The 17,700-nt window shown below is 37.3% G+C and overlaps 1 protein-coding gene across 3 annotated transcripts in view; it reads left to right on the top strand.

Moving 5' to 3' along the window:
• The window catches only part of unc79 (unc-79 homolog, NALCN channel complex subunit), an 81,964-nt gene that overhangs the window by 47,205 nt on the left and 17,059 nt on the right, over window positions 1-17,700 (top strand). The window contains exons 27-37 of one of the 3 annotated variants that reach the window (XM_088924837.1): window positions 472-530; window positions 1,811-2,167; window positions 3,297-3,479; window positions 4,531-4,693; window positions 5,739-5,888; window positions 6,819-7,451; window positions 7,608-8,012; window positions 9,978-10,079; window positions 14,255-14,371; window positions 16,094-16,196; window positions 16,865-17,005. In XM_088924837.1, the coding sequence (XP_088780963.1) occupies window positions 472-530; window positions 1,811-2,167; window positions 3,297-3,479; window positions 4,531-4,693; window positions 5,739-5,888; window positions 6,819-7,451; window positions 7,608-8,012; window positions 9,978-10,079; window positions 14,255-14,371; window positions 16,094-16,196; window positions 16,865-17,005 (2,413 nt within the window). Of the gene's footprint in view, window positions 1-471; window positions 541-1,300; window positions 1,316-1,810; window positions 2,168-3,296; window positions 3,480-4,530; window positions 4,694-5,738; window positions 5,898-6,800; window positions 8,013-9,977; window positions 10,080-14,254; window positions 14,372-16,093; window positions 16,197-16,864; window positions 17,006-17,700 lie in introns of all 3 variants that reach the window. The other 2 variants (XM_088924835.1, XM_088924836.1) reach the window with 2 other exon arrangements.

Here is a 17,700-nt window from a genome sequence, read left to right as displayed (position 1 = left end):
ACAACACATGTAAAAAAGATCAAATGTCAATAACCCTTTGATTATTGGTTGTTTTTTTTTAACCTATACCAAAGCAACGGTTAGTGCAGAAGGTTTGGGTTCAAATGTAGACTATGTGGAACTACAACAATATCTTTGCAGTTCTACTAAGCAGTTATTTCTAGATAAAGCCATCATACAGTATCTCCATTACTATTTAAGCTGCAAGGACACCAATGAGTGTTACTACTAGCCAGTTCTACATTTGCAATTGCAAGGTAAATTGGAAACTCTGCTATAACTCTTATTTGCTTCATATGACAACCAGATTTGAAACATATTTTCCGATGCCTCTCATTGTATTGTAAACATTGCAAGACATGTCAAAAGACTTTAGGAAGACTGTAGGAAAACTCAACTGAAACTTGTATATGTGTCCCTGTGGTACCCCTGAACATTTCCTAAATTGTGTTTTCCATGTGTGGTTTTTAGCTCTAAGACTTACGAGGCATGAGCAGTCAGCTCCAACTCTGGGAGATATGATAGAACAAGTTCTGCCAGGTAAATAAACAAATTAACTCTGGTTTCAATGCAAGAAAACTGATGGTTTTTGTGGGGATTGAGGGAGGCCATGAAGCAAAAATCTAGAATACCTGGATGTACTTAAAAGGGGGAAGAGTCAGGAAACTGAAAGGAAGATGCACACAGATGTTAGAGTAACATTTTAAGTTCAACATGAAAGAACTGCTCTTACACTGTGTGAATTAGTGAGTTCAGTTTATAATGAACTGCAGGACAAGTTTCTTGTACTTTTAAACAATAATCATATTCAGTATGTAGTGCATCAGTGTACAGAGAGATATACTGACACAGGGATAGAGAAATTCTTCCTGTAAAACTTTATTTACTCAGGCTGTTGTAGAGGCACCTTAAATTCATCCCCCAGAATTTACTTGGGGTATTTACTACCCAGCTATCTTCTTCCAATCCTGAAAGTTTTACAGTTCTTTGGAGCTACTGCAACATGATAGCTACAGAACAGAGGTTTTAAGTGGCTTACATACATTACTTGTTTAACAGAATTTGTGCTGAAGCTATATTTCTTCAGCTATATTTTTTCCTAGTCTCATTCCGTTATTCTGTGGATAACGGGGTGAGACTAGGAAGGTTTCCATTTATGGTAATATTCCTGCTTCTTTGTCCTGACCTTTGACCTTGTCTGGCCAATGTTTTGACACCCAGGATTGCTTGCTTCTGTTTTTGCCTGGGTCTCACATTACTCCTTCATTGTTCATTGGCAAGTGATGTTCGTATCACATAGTTCGGTTTAAGCCTCAGCCTCCTGCACCACCTTACCTTGTTTTTGCGAAATCCACCAAATGTACTAAAGAGGTGGGGGTTTGTATGAATTTCCATAATCGAGAGAAATATTCATGTTCAAGCAATTTAAAATAATTTATTAAATAATGTTAAATAATATTAAACCCTTACCCCTCTCTATTCTAAGTGTAACATCTGAATAAAAAATAAATGTACAGTATATGTATTTACTTCCTACCTCAAACAGAATTAATATGAGATGAAAGTTAATTGGCTTCTGTATGGTGGTAAATCCAAATCAATTCATATACCTATAAGAATTATTTTCTATTATATTAAATACTTCTTTTTAAAAAAACTTCCTTTATAATAAACGGAGATGCTGCGGGATGACATTTGTGCTTTTGTAGAGAAAACAATACAATAAATACAATAGAGACCATTTTAAATGTTTACACCTCAGTGTGGATCAGACCAAATCTACAGTATGTAAGGACCTAAAGAATGGCAGGTAATCACTGACGTTCTCCCCTGTAACTGCTCACTGGATCTGTACACTGACAGTTTAGCCCCTCTCCTAGGCCAGAGCACTCCCGAAGATGACACCATGATCAAGGACCCACTACCAGAGGATGCTGGGATAGACCACCAGACCGTGCATCAGCTGATCATGGTGCTGATGAAGTTCATGGCAAAGGACAAGAGCAGCGCTGAAGCAGACATCAGCAGTGCCAAGGCCTTCAACACTGTAAAAAGGCACCTGTATGTGCTGCTGGGCTATGACCAGCAAGAGGGCTGCTTCATGATTGCACCACAGAAGATGAGGACCTCCACTTGCTTCAATGCCTTCATTGCTGGCATTGCCCAGGTGAGGGGTAGTGCTGCTTCACCAAGCCTTTAAGAATCTGATGTGCAAGGGCTCATTGTATTTGATTGCCATCAATTCTTCTTTACTGCAGATTACAAGCTGTCAACTAATTATTGGATATTTACATGCAAAGAAAGTGTATCGAAGTCAAACCTTATTGTTTTCAAAACAGAATTTGGCACTCATCCTAAATTAATCTTTTTTTGTGTGAAAAAAAAGTATTTTGAAGATGGTTTCCACTTATGGAAAAATGTGCATATAAATGGTATCTTCAATGTAGGACACAAAGGTGAATTGTTAAGAGCTTTTTTTCAGATATCTTTAATCCCGTAATTCAATTAATGGACAGATGATCCGATTATGCTTTAGTTGATTTTGTTTGGAAAAATTTCTTTGTGACCCTTCTTTAGCTAAGCACTACAATATGTCACAAATCTTTAAATGCTCACACTATCTGCTCCATTTCCTTATTAATATTAAGATTGTGTGCTGTTTGTAAGGTTCATTATGATATGGACATCATGTTCTGATTCTTAAAAAATATCATATCCCAAGTCTGTGATAGGCAAAGTCAAATTGCTCTGCAGCACTTTCCAATTACTCAGCTGGCTGAAGGCCATGCAGTTGAGCCAAGTCTTAGCCAAGATGGTGCCTACTCTCACTTCATCACAGAGAGATTTCAACCTGATTTGATAAATGGTTCAGAAGTTATAGAGGTTCATGGCTCAAGGTTTTATTTATTTACCTCTGAACAATAAAATTGTTTTTTCCTGGAATCTATTTGAGTTAGAAATACAGTTCAGATGTAGTTTCATTCAAACCTACATCATCATATTTTGTGATTAAATGACCTTTCATTTTAATGCCATCCAAAGCAATTGAACTCTAACTTTGACAAGCATTAAATTCTGACCTCTAGTGAGAACAAAGATGAGCTTGCCATTGAAATTGTAATTTATTTCTAGACACTGTATTATTTTCTCACAAGTTAAAAGGCATTGAGTGTTCAATGAGCAGATACCTCTGCGCAATTATTGTGCACTTCAGTAAGTTTCAGTTATGCTTGTTCCAGTTGTTGCTCATTGAGGGCCCCGGGGAAACTGAAGTACTAACCTGTTGGCTTTTCCAGGTGATGGACTATAACATCAGCCTGGGGAAGCAGCTCCTGCCCTTGGTGGTGCAGGTCTTGAAGTACTGCACCTGTCCCCAGCTGCGCCACTACTTCCAGCAGCCTCCCCGCTGCTCCCTCTGGGCCCTCAAACCCCACATCCGACAGATGTGGCTGAAAGCCCTGCTTGTGGTTCTCTACAAGGTGTGGACAGCTGTGTACAGTACTGGCAGTGGCATAGTTTTTTTTTGGGGGGGGGGTGAGATTTCTGAGGGAGGTAGAGAGGCAGGGTTCTGTATTTAAGACTGAAAGTCATATCAATAAGAAATCGTTTGTGTTAAGTAGTCACAATATGAACAAGCTGGGTCTTTAATCTTATTATGATAACCTTATTATGATCTTATAATAATAATAATTGTTTACAATTATATAGAGATTTAGTGGACAGTCCACGCCAAATGCTTTATTGTCAATGGGGACTCCGCTACATTCACAACACATCAGCTATCAGTGGGGAGGAGAATGGAGTAATAAAGCCAATTCATAGACAGGTATTATTAGGTCATGATAGGTAATGATAGGTACAGCGGGTTAACAACCCTATTCTTTTTGAGAAACATCTCAGTTTTACATTCAAATGATGACACCTTTTTTATGGTATAGAGTGTTTTAGACTAGGATGGGCCATTTGGACCCCCACAGCCCCTACTTGTCCACTAACACCTCTTCCAGCAGCAACCTTAGCTTTTTCCCAGAAAGCCTCCCATCCAGGTTCACATCTGTTTAGCTTCTGTGTATTGCCATACAGTATGTGAGTTGCAGGGTGATATAGCTGCTGGCTATAAGTAAGAACCTGAAGATTACATAGTATAACACATTGTCAGTATCAGACAAAACCAAACCAGTAATACTTCAGGAGAATAGTTTGAGTGCTGGGGAACTAAAAGAAGTTAAAGATCAAAGTGAGGTATCTATCTAGCTTTGGAGAGATAGTGTGTCTGCAGGCTTTATTTTAAGCACCAGAACCTGACAAGATGGTAAGAAGTGAAGTCTTTCCAACAGCATTCATAAAAGGAGATAGTCATTAAGGCCTGTGCAAAAATTGCAGTTAGTTAGATCCAATTAGTTTGATCAGTCAAAATCTCCCCACTTTCGCCCTGGTTGGTCTCTTTGCCTCAGATAAAGTGAGGGTGGTCATTGATTTTCTCAATGTAATAAAATGTTTTCATTCTGTCTTTCTACTTCTCAATGGCAGTACCCCTACAGAGACATGGACGTCAGTAAAATAGTGCTTCATCTGATCCATATAACAATCAACACTCTGAATGCGCAGTATCACAGCTGTAAGCCCCACGCCACTGCTGGTCCTCTCTACAGCGATAACAGCAACATCAGCCGATACAGTGAGAAAGAGAAAGGTAATCCAATGAAAAGGACATAAGAGAAAAGTGGATAGTGACAGCTTTGCATATCCATATCCAGAGACAGAACTAGACAGGGCAAAAGAAAGAAAGTCAAGGCTAAAGGCCTTCAACTGTAGAAAAGTGATTTATTACAATAGATCAATAAAGTATTAAAGTACATGGGAGGCACACTGGTGCAGTAGTTACCATTGTTGCTTTGCAGTGAATGTCCTCTGGGTTCATCCTGGGGTGCTCTTTGTGTGTGGAGTTTGAATGTTCCTCCCACAGTGCAAAGACATACTAGTAAGTTAGTTAATTTATGGGAAAATTGGCCCTGGTGTGAGTGTGTGTATTTGTGTTTGTATCTGTGTGTCTGCCCTGTGATGGACTGGCATCCCCTCCAGGGTATATCCTACCTTGTGCCCATTGCTTGCCACAATAGGCTCTGGCTCCCCTGTGATTCTGGATAATGCAGAATATTATTGTATGGATGAAAGTACATTTGGAAACATACAGATAGGTCACTATTAATAATATACAAAAGACCCAACATGAAACATTATCTTGAAATTTAAAATATGAAATGATTTGTGGAGAAACGGTTGAAGTTGAATGTTTCTATGCAGGACTGAGGCACATTGAAAAGAGGCACATTGCAAAGAAATCATAGCAGAGGACAAAAAAACAAATGTTTCATTATACTATGTTATAATGAGTCACAGAATCCATGTGAAATCGTGTGACCAAGAGTTGACAGTTATGACATTTAATTTAAGTTATTTGAATTTTTAATAGCTTGTTTGAACTTCCTATCACCACCATCATGACCAAAGTTCTCATAGAAGAAAAGGGCAGCACAGTACCACAGTGACTTAGTACTGCTGTCTCACAGCTCTTGGGTTCTGAGTTCAAGACTGCCTTGAGAGTCTTTGGTGTGTCCACATGGGCTTTCTCCTTCTGCTCTGGTTTTCTTCCACCTCCTAAAGACATGCTCTTGAGTGTATGGTGACAGCACATTGCAGAAAGTTGCTGTTAAGCCTAGTCTTTGTTCCTTTCACAGAGGAGGACAGTGTGTTTGATGAGTCTGACATACACGATACCCCAACTGGTGCCTGTAACAAGGAATCACAAACCTTCTTTGCAAGGCTCAAGAGAATTGGAGGAAGCAAGTCTGTGAAATACCAACCTGTGGAAATGAATGCTCAGAAAAGTAGGAACGGACTCTTTTAATAATCTCAGTAAACTTTCTTGATTATTTGGAACAGTTTCATAATCAGAGGTGTATGACAGAGTTTTAGTGCATGGGAAAAGTGAAAAAAAATATGATTTCTGCATTTCCAAATGTAAAAAGCAATTAATTAAGGGATATTAAAGGAACATTATGAACATATTGTTCTTAAGGGAGTTATGGCATGGTTGATGGACAGATAAAAGACAACCATTCTTCAGTTTTGAGTGTATCACAAATGGAAATAGATGGTTTAATCGAAAATACCATGTTCTTTAATATTTTATGTGATACAATATATTCCTGTGCATTATCTACATTATCTATGATCTTTGAATTGACACAGATGACTCAATTTTATTTTTGAGTTATTTAAGTAATTGTTTTTAGACTGTGGACAGTTTTATTTGGGACAAAAACAAAAAAAATACTTTACACAATCTTTTAGTACTGCCATTTGCAACATACAGTATGTCATTGCATTCACCATAAATTGTGCTTTTTGATCAGGCTGTACCAGATAATGTATAATGGATGTACAGTTTTAGAAAGTGTAAGCAATAGTACAATCATTAAGTCATGAAGTTATAGTAACAAACAATTAGTAAAACACTGTGAAGCTGTAAAAACTAGAAACTGTGAAGAAAACAAAAATGATTAGTGGGATCACATTTTTTCAATACTAGAATCCATCTTGTTCAAAGTAAACCAACTTCGTTCTTAACGGCACAATTTCTATGCACTAATTTGACAGAAAAGACATTGTAAAGCTTTCAAAATCCATATGGCTTAAGTAGAATGGATGAAATGTATATTTCTGGGAGATGTGTGTAGATATGACTGTTTTACAATTGTAAACTTATTTAAACTCATTTGTGTACATCACCACAAACATACGTCTCTCTTTGTTAGGTGAAATTGAATTGTCTGAATACAGAGAAGCTAGTGCACTGCAGGACAGTATATTGCGTTGTGTGAGGGAGGAAAGCATCAAGAAGAAGAGACTCCAAGCCATGAAACAGAAGTCCCTTGATATTGGGAATGCAGATTCTATTCTCTTCAATCTCGATGAGCACCGGAGAAAATCCTGCATTGACCGTTGTGATATGGACAAGCATGGTGTTCCCTCCTCGGCTTGCAACACCCAGCGTGTCGAACACTACAACAGGACCTGCAATGAGGCTTCTAGCAAAAATGAAGCAAGTGAACCCCCTGAGAGACAGGTCCCAAGGGACGGTCTGCCAGAGAAGAGACCGGTTATTCCCGAGGTCAGGCTGAGCTGCATGGAGACATTTGAGGACAAGCCCGACTCTCCAGTGGGGCCACTAAAAGAGGACACGGACCTCATAGACCTCTCCTCAGATTCTGCATCAGTCCCTGAGAAGCACTCCATCCTTTCTACCTCTGATAGTGATTCCCTCGTCTTTGAGCACTTGCCTCCTCTGCGGATAGTGGAAAGCGATGAAGAATTTGACATGCAGAATCCTTCAGAAGTCAGACTTAAGGGGAAACTCCCCATGTCTCCTTCCACCACTAATACTATGAGCTTCAGCCCCGTTGTTCAGGTAAGTGTGGAGGACTGCTCCAAAGAACTCAAAGCCAAGGAGGTCAAGGACAGCCCAGTATGCCCCACTGATATGAAAACCTCCATAACTCCTCCCCTGGCTGTGCTTGACTGCAGGGATCTCATCCAACCTGAAGGGGTCAAAGACATGTCCCAAGAGAGCCCCATGACCTTAAAACAAAAGAGAGACCTGCTCAAGAAGACCCCGGCCGTCCCTGAGACTTCTCTTGATGACACTTGCGAGATTCACCTCGAAGAATTAAAACTTAGTGGAGGAAGTATCATTAGCCCTTCTTGCAAAACGGTCTTTCTGAATATTCCTGATGAGACAGAGGTCCTCACCTCCCATGAGGATGAGTCAGATTGTGAGAGGACAAGTGACCCTAAACCTGAAGATGAGAATGAGGAGACGGAATTTAAAATCCAGATTGTGCCCCGACAGCGGAAACAGAGGAAAATTGCTGTCAGTGCCATCCAGAGGGAATACCTTGACATCTCTTTCAACATTCTGGACAAGCTGGGAGATCAACAGGGAGAGTCAGGTAAGAACTGCAGGTGTGGAGATTGTGAAAGAAGGGCTGCTTAGAGAGGAACACGGGTGCAAATGTCTGCTGATGGACTTTGGTTCTTGGTTTTTATGGCACTTTTAGTAGTAATCATGAAAAGAAGGACACCTCTAAAAATGGAGATGTTGCATCTCATATTTCATCTGATGTTCTATGGCTATCTGAAAAATTATATATTTTAATGAAAGACCAATGGATGAAGAAGAAAGGGTGAGAGACACAATACATTAATGAATAGTTCTGTTTTCTACAATTTATCTGATGAATATCATACTCGTACAACATTATACAGTAGATTATTTGCAACTGTAACACACTGTGCACCATTAAATTTTTTGTCATTTGGTTATTTGTCTTCAGCACAGCAAGGAAAATGTCTTGCTGCTTATAGGCTTTTTTAACATCGTAGCAATGGAATAGTGTCACTACTACTTTTCCATTCACACAAACTTGGAATAAATATTACCATTAACATAACTGTATACTGTTATTTCTTTCACTGTATTATGATTGATTACATTTGTATGTACAGTATGTTTGTAGTGCTTTCGCCAGAAAAGTTGGCAGTGGCCTTCACAGAACTATGGTCACATCAAGAGAAAGAGGAATATTCCACTACCTAAGTGTTATTCACAGCAAATGGATAAAGCCACAATTCAGGCTCACTGCCGAACATGCTACTTATGCTCAGTATGGACCTACTTGTCCTCTAATGAAGTGTAGAAAGCTGATTTAGTAACAGAATGAGGCAGCAGGAAGTGCAGAAATGTGACTCTGATAGCAAGATATATTCTATAATTTCGCACGGTGAGGCAATGATGTGTTTCAAAAAGAGACTGGAGTAGTTGGAATGACAACCATGAGGCAGACCCAGCGCAATGTGTGCTTGTTAGTTGGTCTGGCAAATACAGTACAGTAGATACAGTAAGTCTTGCAAACAAAACCATTAAGGATTTCTTTTAAGTAAAGCTGTCAAACTTAAGTGACAGACCTGTATATATTTAATATGTTGTGTTTCACATATCTTTTCAATTTTAGGAAATTAGTTTGTGCATTTTCATTTCTTGTGAAATTGTGATTATTTTCAAATTTTTAAAAAAGATTTGTACTTTGCAGTTAGCTCTGTCCAGGGTGCAGCTGTAATCTCTTATTGACTTTCACAGCACCTACAAATATACTGTATGTATTTCTTTTTTTATCTAATATTTAAAATTGTGTGGTCTCTGCACACTGCTAGCTTATCCTAGGAGAGTGATTATGTCAGTCGTTTTAATTGTGTTATGTGTTCTTCTCAGTTCATTGAGTTTATTAACTGTGATGGCCAGCTGACAAACCAAGCTGCTGTACAAAAACAGGTTATGGCTTATGCTATAAATTGGTGAGTTTAGCAAAACTCCCAACAACTAAAAATTATACTTTGATATTTATATTAAACAGGACTAAATGCACTCTGTACCTACAGTAAATGCACATTAAAAGTTCTTTAAACAGTTTATGTGAAAACATACCTTAAAGCTACTACCAAATGTACTGTTTATTTAAAAGCACATTGCTTCATGAAAAATCAGAAAAACAGATTTTAGTAGATTGGAATTAAAATGTGGATATTTATGAGTGCTTACCATGTTGGAACCTAAAACACATCAGCATTTAGAAAAACAAATAGGATCTTATCTGGGGCTTAGCATGCTCTTTGCTGAAATGCTCCATCTCCAAAGCAATCTTTTTACTCAGATCTCTTTATCCTTAAAAAAAGCAGTTAGAAGGGAGGCCTAGACATACTGTAACTGCTTCAGAAAAGCTATAAAGTGCAACATTTTTTAATTAACTGTGACAAATTGATCATTTGGTGCCGTCTGCGATATTAACTTTAGCCTCCCCCCACCTGTGAGGTAATGAGCTTTGCTAATGTGCCCGTCACTCACCAAAATTGCTTTACAGATCAGAAAGGTCTCTCAACTCTGGAAATGCCACGAGAATCTGCGTCGGCTCCAACTCTCGAAGCTGTAATCCCAGAAACAAGCAGCCACTCTTCAATATCAAGTAGGATCTGAATGCTTATTTCTTCTTTAAAGAGACGCTATGCACATTTCAGCTAAAACCATAGTTTTATATCATTTTCACTAGAGGCTTTATTTGCACTTATAGAAGTTGGTCTGGCCTAGTTGATTTTTTAGAAAATCGAAACAATGTCTTCTTGCTGTCTCCTGAATGCTCTTTATAAATCCTACAGTCTTAGCACTTGTGCATTAGTAGTGGCTTCCTTAATGCATACTGTATATATTTTGTGCAATCTTACAGTTTTTACAATATGTTGGATTCATCGGAGTAAATACACTGGGGGTATATGATTGGTGTAAGCCAAGGGTAAAGCAGAGGTTCATTAACTTACTGTAGATATTGGCAAAGATATAGGCATTATGGATACAGGCATTGCATTAGGGAAATGAATTGCATTTACAATTAAATGTTAAAAGGGAGAGAACAACACAGAGCTAGAAACAAATGAACAAAATGCAGACAGCATATTTTGACAATTATTAATGCATCAAAAATGTTGGATTGTAGCACAAATTTTTAGCAGGAAAATGCAGTGTGGAAAAAAACCCAACAACAAAGGTATATGATGAAAACTGCAGTGTGCAATATGAAAATACCAATTGTACAATGTCAAGAGAAGACCAGGGTCTCTAACTTACTGTATCTGACTCATCCCAATCCTGGCCTATGTGCAAGCCTATGCATATGTTACACATAGGATATGTGTGACTGGAACTGTTTTGTGTGACGAAAGGATACTTTCCAATTTCATTCATTAAAAATTACTTAAAAAACCATAACATTATAATGTGTGAACGTCAGATGGCAACACTCCTGGTGTCTGGTGATGGTGGACAGACAGATCCCATATGCCCTCGTGACTGCATGTTGTGACGTCCCTGCAAGCATTCTTTCTTTCAATGAGCTGTGCAGTCTTATTCAAACCACCGAACCAGTGTGTTCCTCACAAGTACCTATTGTTTTAAATGTGCAATATTACGAGCACATATTTTTGATCACGCAAGTGTTGTCAGACTCTCTGTCCTTAGAACACAACAAAAATGGGAAATTGAAATTGGTAATTTGCTATACAATGACTATGTTGTGCTCATCAATCAAGACATCTTCAGAATTCAGATCAGTCTGAGGAAAGACAAAGTGGTATATAGATTTAGCACAGAAGAGATACAAGACATTGGTAAAACCCGCTGACTGGAATGTTGCTAATGTAGTGACCATCCATATCAAAGCTGACAAATACAAGAAATTAAAGGCCAATGCGTCTTCTATTGCATTTCAGTTCTATCACATGTGAGCTTATGGAAAAAATAATAAAATAAAAAATAATGAAAAATCAAAATAAACAACTTAGCTGGAGAATTATTTGTTTTGGATTCTAGGGTATAGTCAATATGGATTTAGGAATACAGCAGTAAATCTGAACTAACATGCGAGTGGTCTTTAAACAAGCAACCACAGTAATGGATATAAACAGAGCATATGATACTGTATATTCAGATTTTCAAAAAGCTTTAGATAATCTTCCTCATAGAAGATTATTTCTGAAATTGTAGATGGTAGGTAATGCATGTATTTGAATTTTGAATTGGTTAACGGGTAGAAGAGAATCCAAGTAAGTAGTGAATGCTCAATTTGAGGTGATCTCAAACTGGAGTGGGGGATAGCTCAGGTATCTGCATTGGGACTACTGCTCTTCCAATTTATGTCCTTGATGTAGATTCTTCCTTTAGTAAATTAATAAAATTTGCGGATGGTACCAGAAAAAAAAAAGATGAGCAAATACTGTACAACACGAAGGGCTGCATGGAGCCTGGGAAGACTATTTAAGCTAATGTTTCAAAAAAACAGTTGGGTTACATTTTTTAATCAAACAGATACTACAAAAAGTGCTAACATGTTCTACATTTATATGTTTAAATGCTCTAATTTTATCTTCCTCATGTTTGTTGGTATCACATAATCAAAATATACGTTGCATTTCTAAAGTTCCTCAATTACATTTTGAGAATGGAAATCATAACGAGGTTTAAATAAATGTTCAACTAGGTATACTGTATTCCTCTTAACATACAGTATATGATTAGTAAATGAGTAAATTAAGAATTCTTTCTTGAGCAATGAAAGGATTCTTTCTTAACTTAATTGAACTAGTCCTTTTCTCTTCACCTCTATAAATGAACACACTATTCAGTCAAACCATTACAAACATACAGTAGTACAAATATCCTCCCTAAAGTTTCGACTTTCTTGTGTGTAGTTGAATACAGCCTTTGATTTAATCTGGGTTTCAGTCTTGAAAAAGCTAGCTGTGATGGTCAAGGTCTTTCTTACATTTTATGGCAATGTCTAATATGTTCATAAACTTCTGTGTTCAAATGCCATATAATGTCTTAACTGTATATATGGGATTTATAAGAAGATCCATTGCTTTTAAGTTCCAAACCTAAACTTGTATGAAGGGCATTGAGTGTGTACAACAGAAGGTCACTCTCGGTGATTTCTTTGGATTTATATTCTCTGTGATTTCTCTGAATAGAATGTGTCAATAGCATCTTGGAATCTCTATTAAATATTATGGGTTGATGCTTCTACATTCTATTAAGTCAGCAACATATTATTTTTCTACTTTATAGATCTTCCAATGTATAATTGCAAATTGTTAATCTGCTCAGTTTACTGTTACACTCTTAGACATTCCTCTGACACACCCACCAGTCACAACTGTTATTATCACTGCACCCATGAAAGCTGGAAGCTCCACAGAGACCTGCAGGAGAGTAAGCCCCAATTGCAGGAGATGCACCTCTCTTTCTAACACCGCTGAAAGTTCATATTCATCCGACAAGTCTCGGGAGTGATGTGCACCGCACTGCTGAAACCCCTGGTACCATGCATGTGAGTGAATGGCAGGTTCACAAAGATGACATCTTGTCCAGGCTGTAGTCCTGCCTTGGGCCGTTTCCCAAGTTAGGCTTTGGCTCACTGCACCACTCTATGGATTTAGTGGTTACTGCTAATGTGTGGATGGACTTTTAAAACCTACAATAGTAAAAGCTATGATATTGAACTGTCTGTGTTACAGATGGGAACCCATTATATGCAGGTTCTTTTGATTGAAATTAGGTAATAAACTTACTGTAAATCAAACGTTGTACTTAAAAGAAAAAAATCAATTTGAAAATTATATACCTGGAAAAAAAACTTTTTAGTTCATATCTGAATACAAATTTGAATGCTCAATAACAAATGTGTATATTCAAATTTGTTTATTTCCTTTACACCTTTATATTTACATGTAATCAGGTACTGTACATAACATGTAGTGACATTTACTGCACCTTGTGATCAATATGTCCAATACACATCATAGTCTTTTTATTATCATGAACTAAGCTATTAGTAGGAATGGAGTTTAAAAAGGTACAAATGCTCCATGTATCAGAATTGAATATAACACATTCTGTTTCACGGTATCATATTAGTAGTTCTCATGTACAGTGATTAATCATATAAAAGTTACTGCACCTTTTGTGTGCGTGGATGGGGAGCTGGGGATAGATTTCCAAAATAAGACTAAAGAATTAAAGAATTAGTCCGGTGCTCCAAAATGAAATGGAAAATTGGTGCTGAACTAAGCTTAAGAGTTGTCTGTCTGATTTTCATTTTATATCACAAAATAGTCCACAGAAAGAAGACACTGAATAACTTGTCAGTATAAAACAGGTTTGCAGTATATTTTTGTTTATATATACACAGTCATACAGATAACCACAGGTCTGGCATATATAGAACTGCTAAGAGCATTATTCAGATTCTGTTTCTTAATCATTTCAAGCATTCTTTTAGAAATGGCTTAGTAGGCACAATGCAAGGGCAGTTGCCTTTGCCATTCGTTCCCAATATTTTTACCAGGAACCTTTCCCTGAGATGCAACATCTTGTTTTCAAGGGTGTCCTGGTGCCAGTTCCAACAAACTGACAAACCTTCCATTCTTGGGCATTAGAATGCACTATTTAACAAGTTGAATTGACCCCACCAGGCACAGGGATGGCTGGAGGCTCTTGTGTGACAATGAGAAGCTCAGGAATGGATTACTTTCTCAGCTAATGTGAACGCTTTTTCTATATATGTTTATATGTTATACGTTTAATCTCCAGCACAATACAGGCAGATGAAGCGTGGCTCCCTGGGTACGCTGACGATGAGCCAACTAATGAAGAGACAGCTGGAGCATCAGTCGAGCGCTCCACACAATATCAGCACTTGGGAAACAGGTAAGTGTTTCCTAGAGTCTAATTATTAATTTAATAAATAATTGTGTTCAGTTAACATATACATTCAGGATCTATTGTGCTCCTAAATACATACTGCATGTGCATTATTTTCTTGTTTAGTACAGGTACTGTAATAAAGGCCAGTTTTAAGTGAAAAATAGCCCTTTCCACAGAATGCATGGCTATGTACAGTATATATCGGATTGCGTCCTGGCAAGTAAAAGACATGTTGAAACAGAGAAGAACAATTAAATCACATTTCTGGGTAGACAGTCCCAGAAAATATCATCATTTATATTCAGATTATACTGTAAAATAATGCACAGAAGAACAAGGAAACTGAGATCTAACTTTTTTTAAAATATTGTTTTACGTTTATATTACTATGTTTTATACCTACATCCTAATATCTTTATTGGAGCATTCATCAAATATAAAGGTATACATAAATAACTGCATTGAACTACTAATTATAAACTAGTGTTTAGTTGCAGAATCAGAAGAAAAGAGATATGCAGTTGGGATCTGTGGAAATCGGTTTGAGGTTTCTTAGGGCTTGTTGCTATATGATGATGTGACAGTTTCAAAATTGTATTAATTGTATTCATTGCCAAAGCATGTTATTGCATGTTAAAGGTTATGCAGTATACTGCATAGTGTGACACCTTGGGGTTTGTTGGTCACAACAGCTGGGCTCTTCCTGTCCTGTCCTCTAGTGTTTTGGTACAAAATGGGAGGTCTTTCTAAAAAAAAGGCCAAAGTAAAAAACATCTAGTTTCCAGCACAAAGCGCTGATCTAAAAACAAACAGCCTGCTCCAGTCTGCCACCACCACACCCTCATACTGTATACACTGAGCACAAACCATCCATTAACAGCAGTTGTGCTTAACTAACTCAGAACAGTTCTAATTAACTATGGTTAGCCTTTTTTTCCTTTTTTAAAACATAAAATGGTATGTAGAGATTATGCCCATAGCAGACACCCCTCTATAACCTTAACCCATATTCTGACATAATATTTATTTTAAAGAATTTCATTTTACCGTACTTATTGGTTCCCTAAAAGTTGAGCATGTTTCCTTTGGGTGTTGCTTAACTGACATAGAAATGTATGCGACATTTTCAAAATGAAAATACCATGAATGTTTTATCATTGTTCCATTGCCCTTGAATTTATTAAACAGCATACTCGTTGTAGGTATAGATAAAAAGGAAAAAAAAAACCTAAAAGAACATTAATAAAGAAAGAATAAATCGAATTTTTGCAGTGTACTCTGAATCAAATTACTGGCTATAATAGCACTTAAAAAACTTTTAAATATGTGTATCCAAAAAAAGAAATGTTCATAAGAAAAGATAACATTTTACATTTCTGCAAAATGAAATGACTATACAGTAAAGTAAATGACTATACATCTTTAGTCATATATTTTTTTAAAATAGATGAGGCTGCAAATATAGTCATTTACAAATACTAAGTCACCATTAAAGAAATTAATTCAGAATTTTGTTGTAATATTAAAAAAAAACTAAAGAGAGTGCAGTGCAGAAAAGATTGAGAAGCATTTAAAAGCCAGGCTCCACATTTATCTTAATCTGTATATACAGTACCACACTGAGACATCACTCTGAAATATAGATGTACAAATTAAAGCAATATTATTTATAGCATGTATTCTGACAGCTGTCTACCCTGACTATTGTGAATTCTCGTCTTACAGGAGCTACAAAGTGCAGCTTGTTGTCAGCGCCAAGCACTGTCAGCATGTTTGTACCGGCGCCTGAGGAGTTCACTGACGATCAGCCAACCACAATGACAGATAGGTGTGGTTCCCCTCAGATCACCAAGAACATTAGCTTTAATCAAAGTATGATCATTTCTTGTTTACCTGTGTTCAACAATTTAATTCAAATGGTTATACCCTAACCCAATTTAGTGTTGGGACTACTGTATTTTTAAATTCAAAGTTTTTCTACCAATAATGGATTGGGTACCTTTGCTGAGCAAAAAAGAACCACACAGCACTTTGTACTTATTTGTGTATTTGCAGGCAAAACTAATCTTATTCATAACTGAAAGTAATCATCATAAAAGCAATGACTCATGTGTTTGGCCCAGTGGGCTTAAATCATATTTTGATAATGGGTGTTGGATTTAAGCACCATCACTTTCTCTATGTTTCCTGGAACTTTTTTTATTATGTTTAATTTAAGATTCATTGCTGTGTTTCTCAGCCAAAACATGTGGCAGAACCAAAATAAAAGAAAGATAAAAAATACAGAGCCAGGTTTCCCCTGTTTGTGCAAATTGTGCCCATTAGTTTCTGAATGGGCAAGGAAAGGGCAGTTAGAGTATGAAAAATAATGCTTATCTCAGCGTTTGATGATGCCAACATGAGAGTTGAAGCTGAAACATCACTTAAGTGGTTATGGGTGATGATGACTGACACTGTCACGCTGCGATCTCACTAACACTGTCCTGTGGTGCACAGGTGCCATGACTGTGGAGCAGTCTTAGAAGAGTATGACGAGGAGACCCTGGGTTTGGCTGTTGTGGTTCTCTCCATGTTCATTCACCTGAGCCCAGACCTTGCGGCTCCCCTGCTCCTTGACATAATGCAGTCTGTAGGAAGGTACAGCGAAAAAAAAAACGACTCCTTTTCTCCTATTTCGAATTAAATAAACATAAAAAAAATCTCCAGCCCCCTGCTTGTACTATAACATGGGTCACTTTGTTAACTGCACGTCACAGCTATCATTGAATTTTGAAGGCTCAGTGCTAAAATTGAACACCATATTGGATATATCCTAAGTTTACATATTTTTTTAATGTGACCGGCTAATTAAAATCCATCAGAAAACTAACAAGAGTGAAATTTATTTCTCTGTAGATTCTGATAAATTTGTAAAACTGTCTATAATAGCAATAATACATAACCAAAGGGAAGAAAGGCTAAAAGGATCATGGAGTGTGTGGCACACCCCCTCCACTGTGAATCTTACATGCTCCCATCTGGGAGATGCCTCTGTGTCCACCAGCATAACAGTAATTGACTCAGGAAGTATTTCATCCGCTCTGCTCACTCTCAGAACAAAATAAAATCATTCTCTTATATCCTGAAATGCTAATGTACTGTATTCTTTGGTGGTGATGTTTGTCTGCCCTTTGTCATTTTGTTGAACTAAAGCTTGAACTGACTTGAAATAATGGACCGGGGGAGATTAGGACGTATTGTTAATATTTAACTGATGGTTTTAAAACAATGAAATTAAAAACAATAAAACAGTCCTTCATACAGTAAATCATTGATACGATGATGTCTTTGTG

This window comes from Atractosteus spatula, chromosome 9, assembly GCF_055471065.1.
Source record: "Atractosteus spatula isolate fAtrSpa1 chromosome 9, fAtrSpa1.hap1, whole genome shotgun sequence".
Lineage (NCBI taxonomy): Eukaryota > Metazoa > Chordata > Actinopteri > Semionotiformes > Lepisosteidae > Atractosteus > Atractosteus spatula.
The sequence above is the reverse complement of the archived record's forward strand: the minus strand, read 5'-3'. Positions and strand labels throughout refer to the sequence as shown.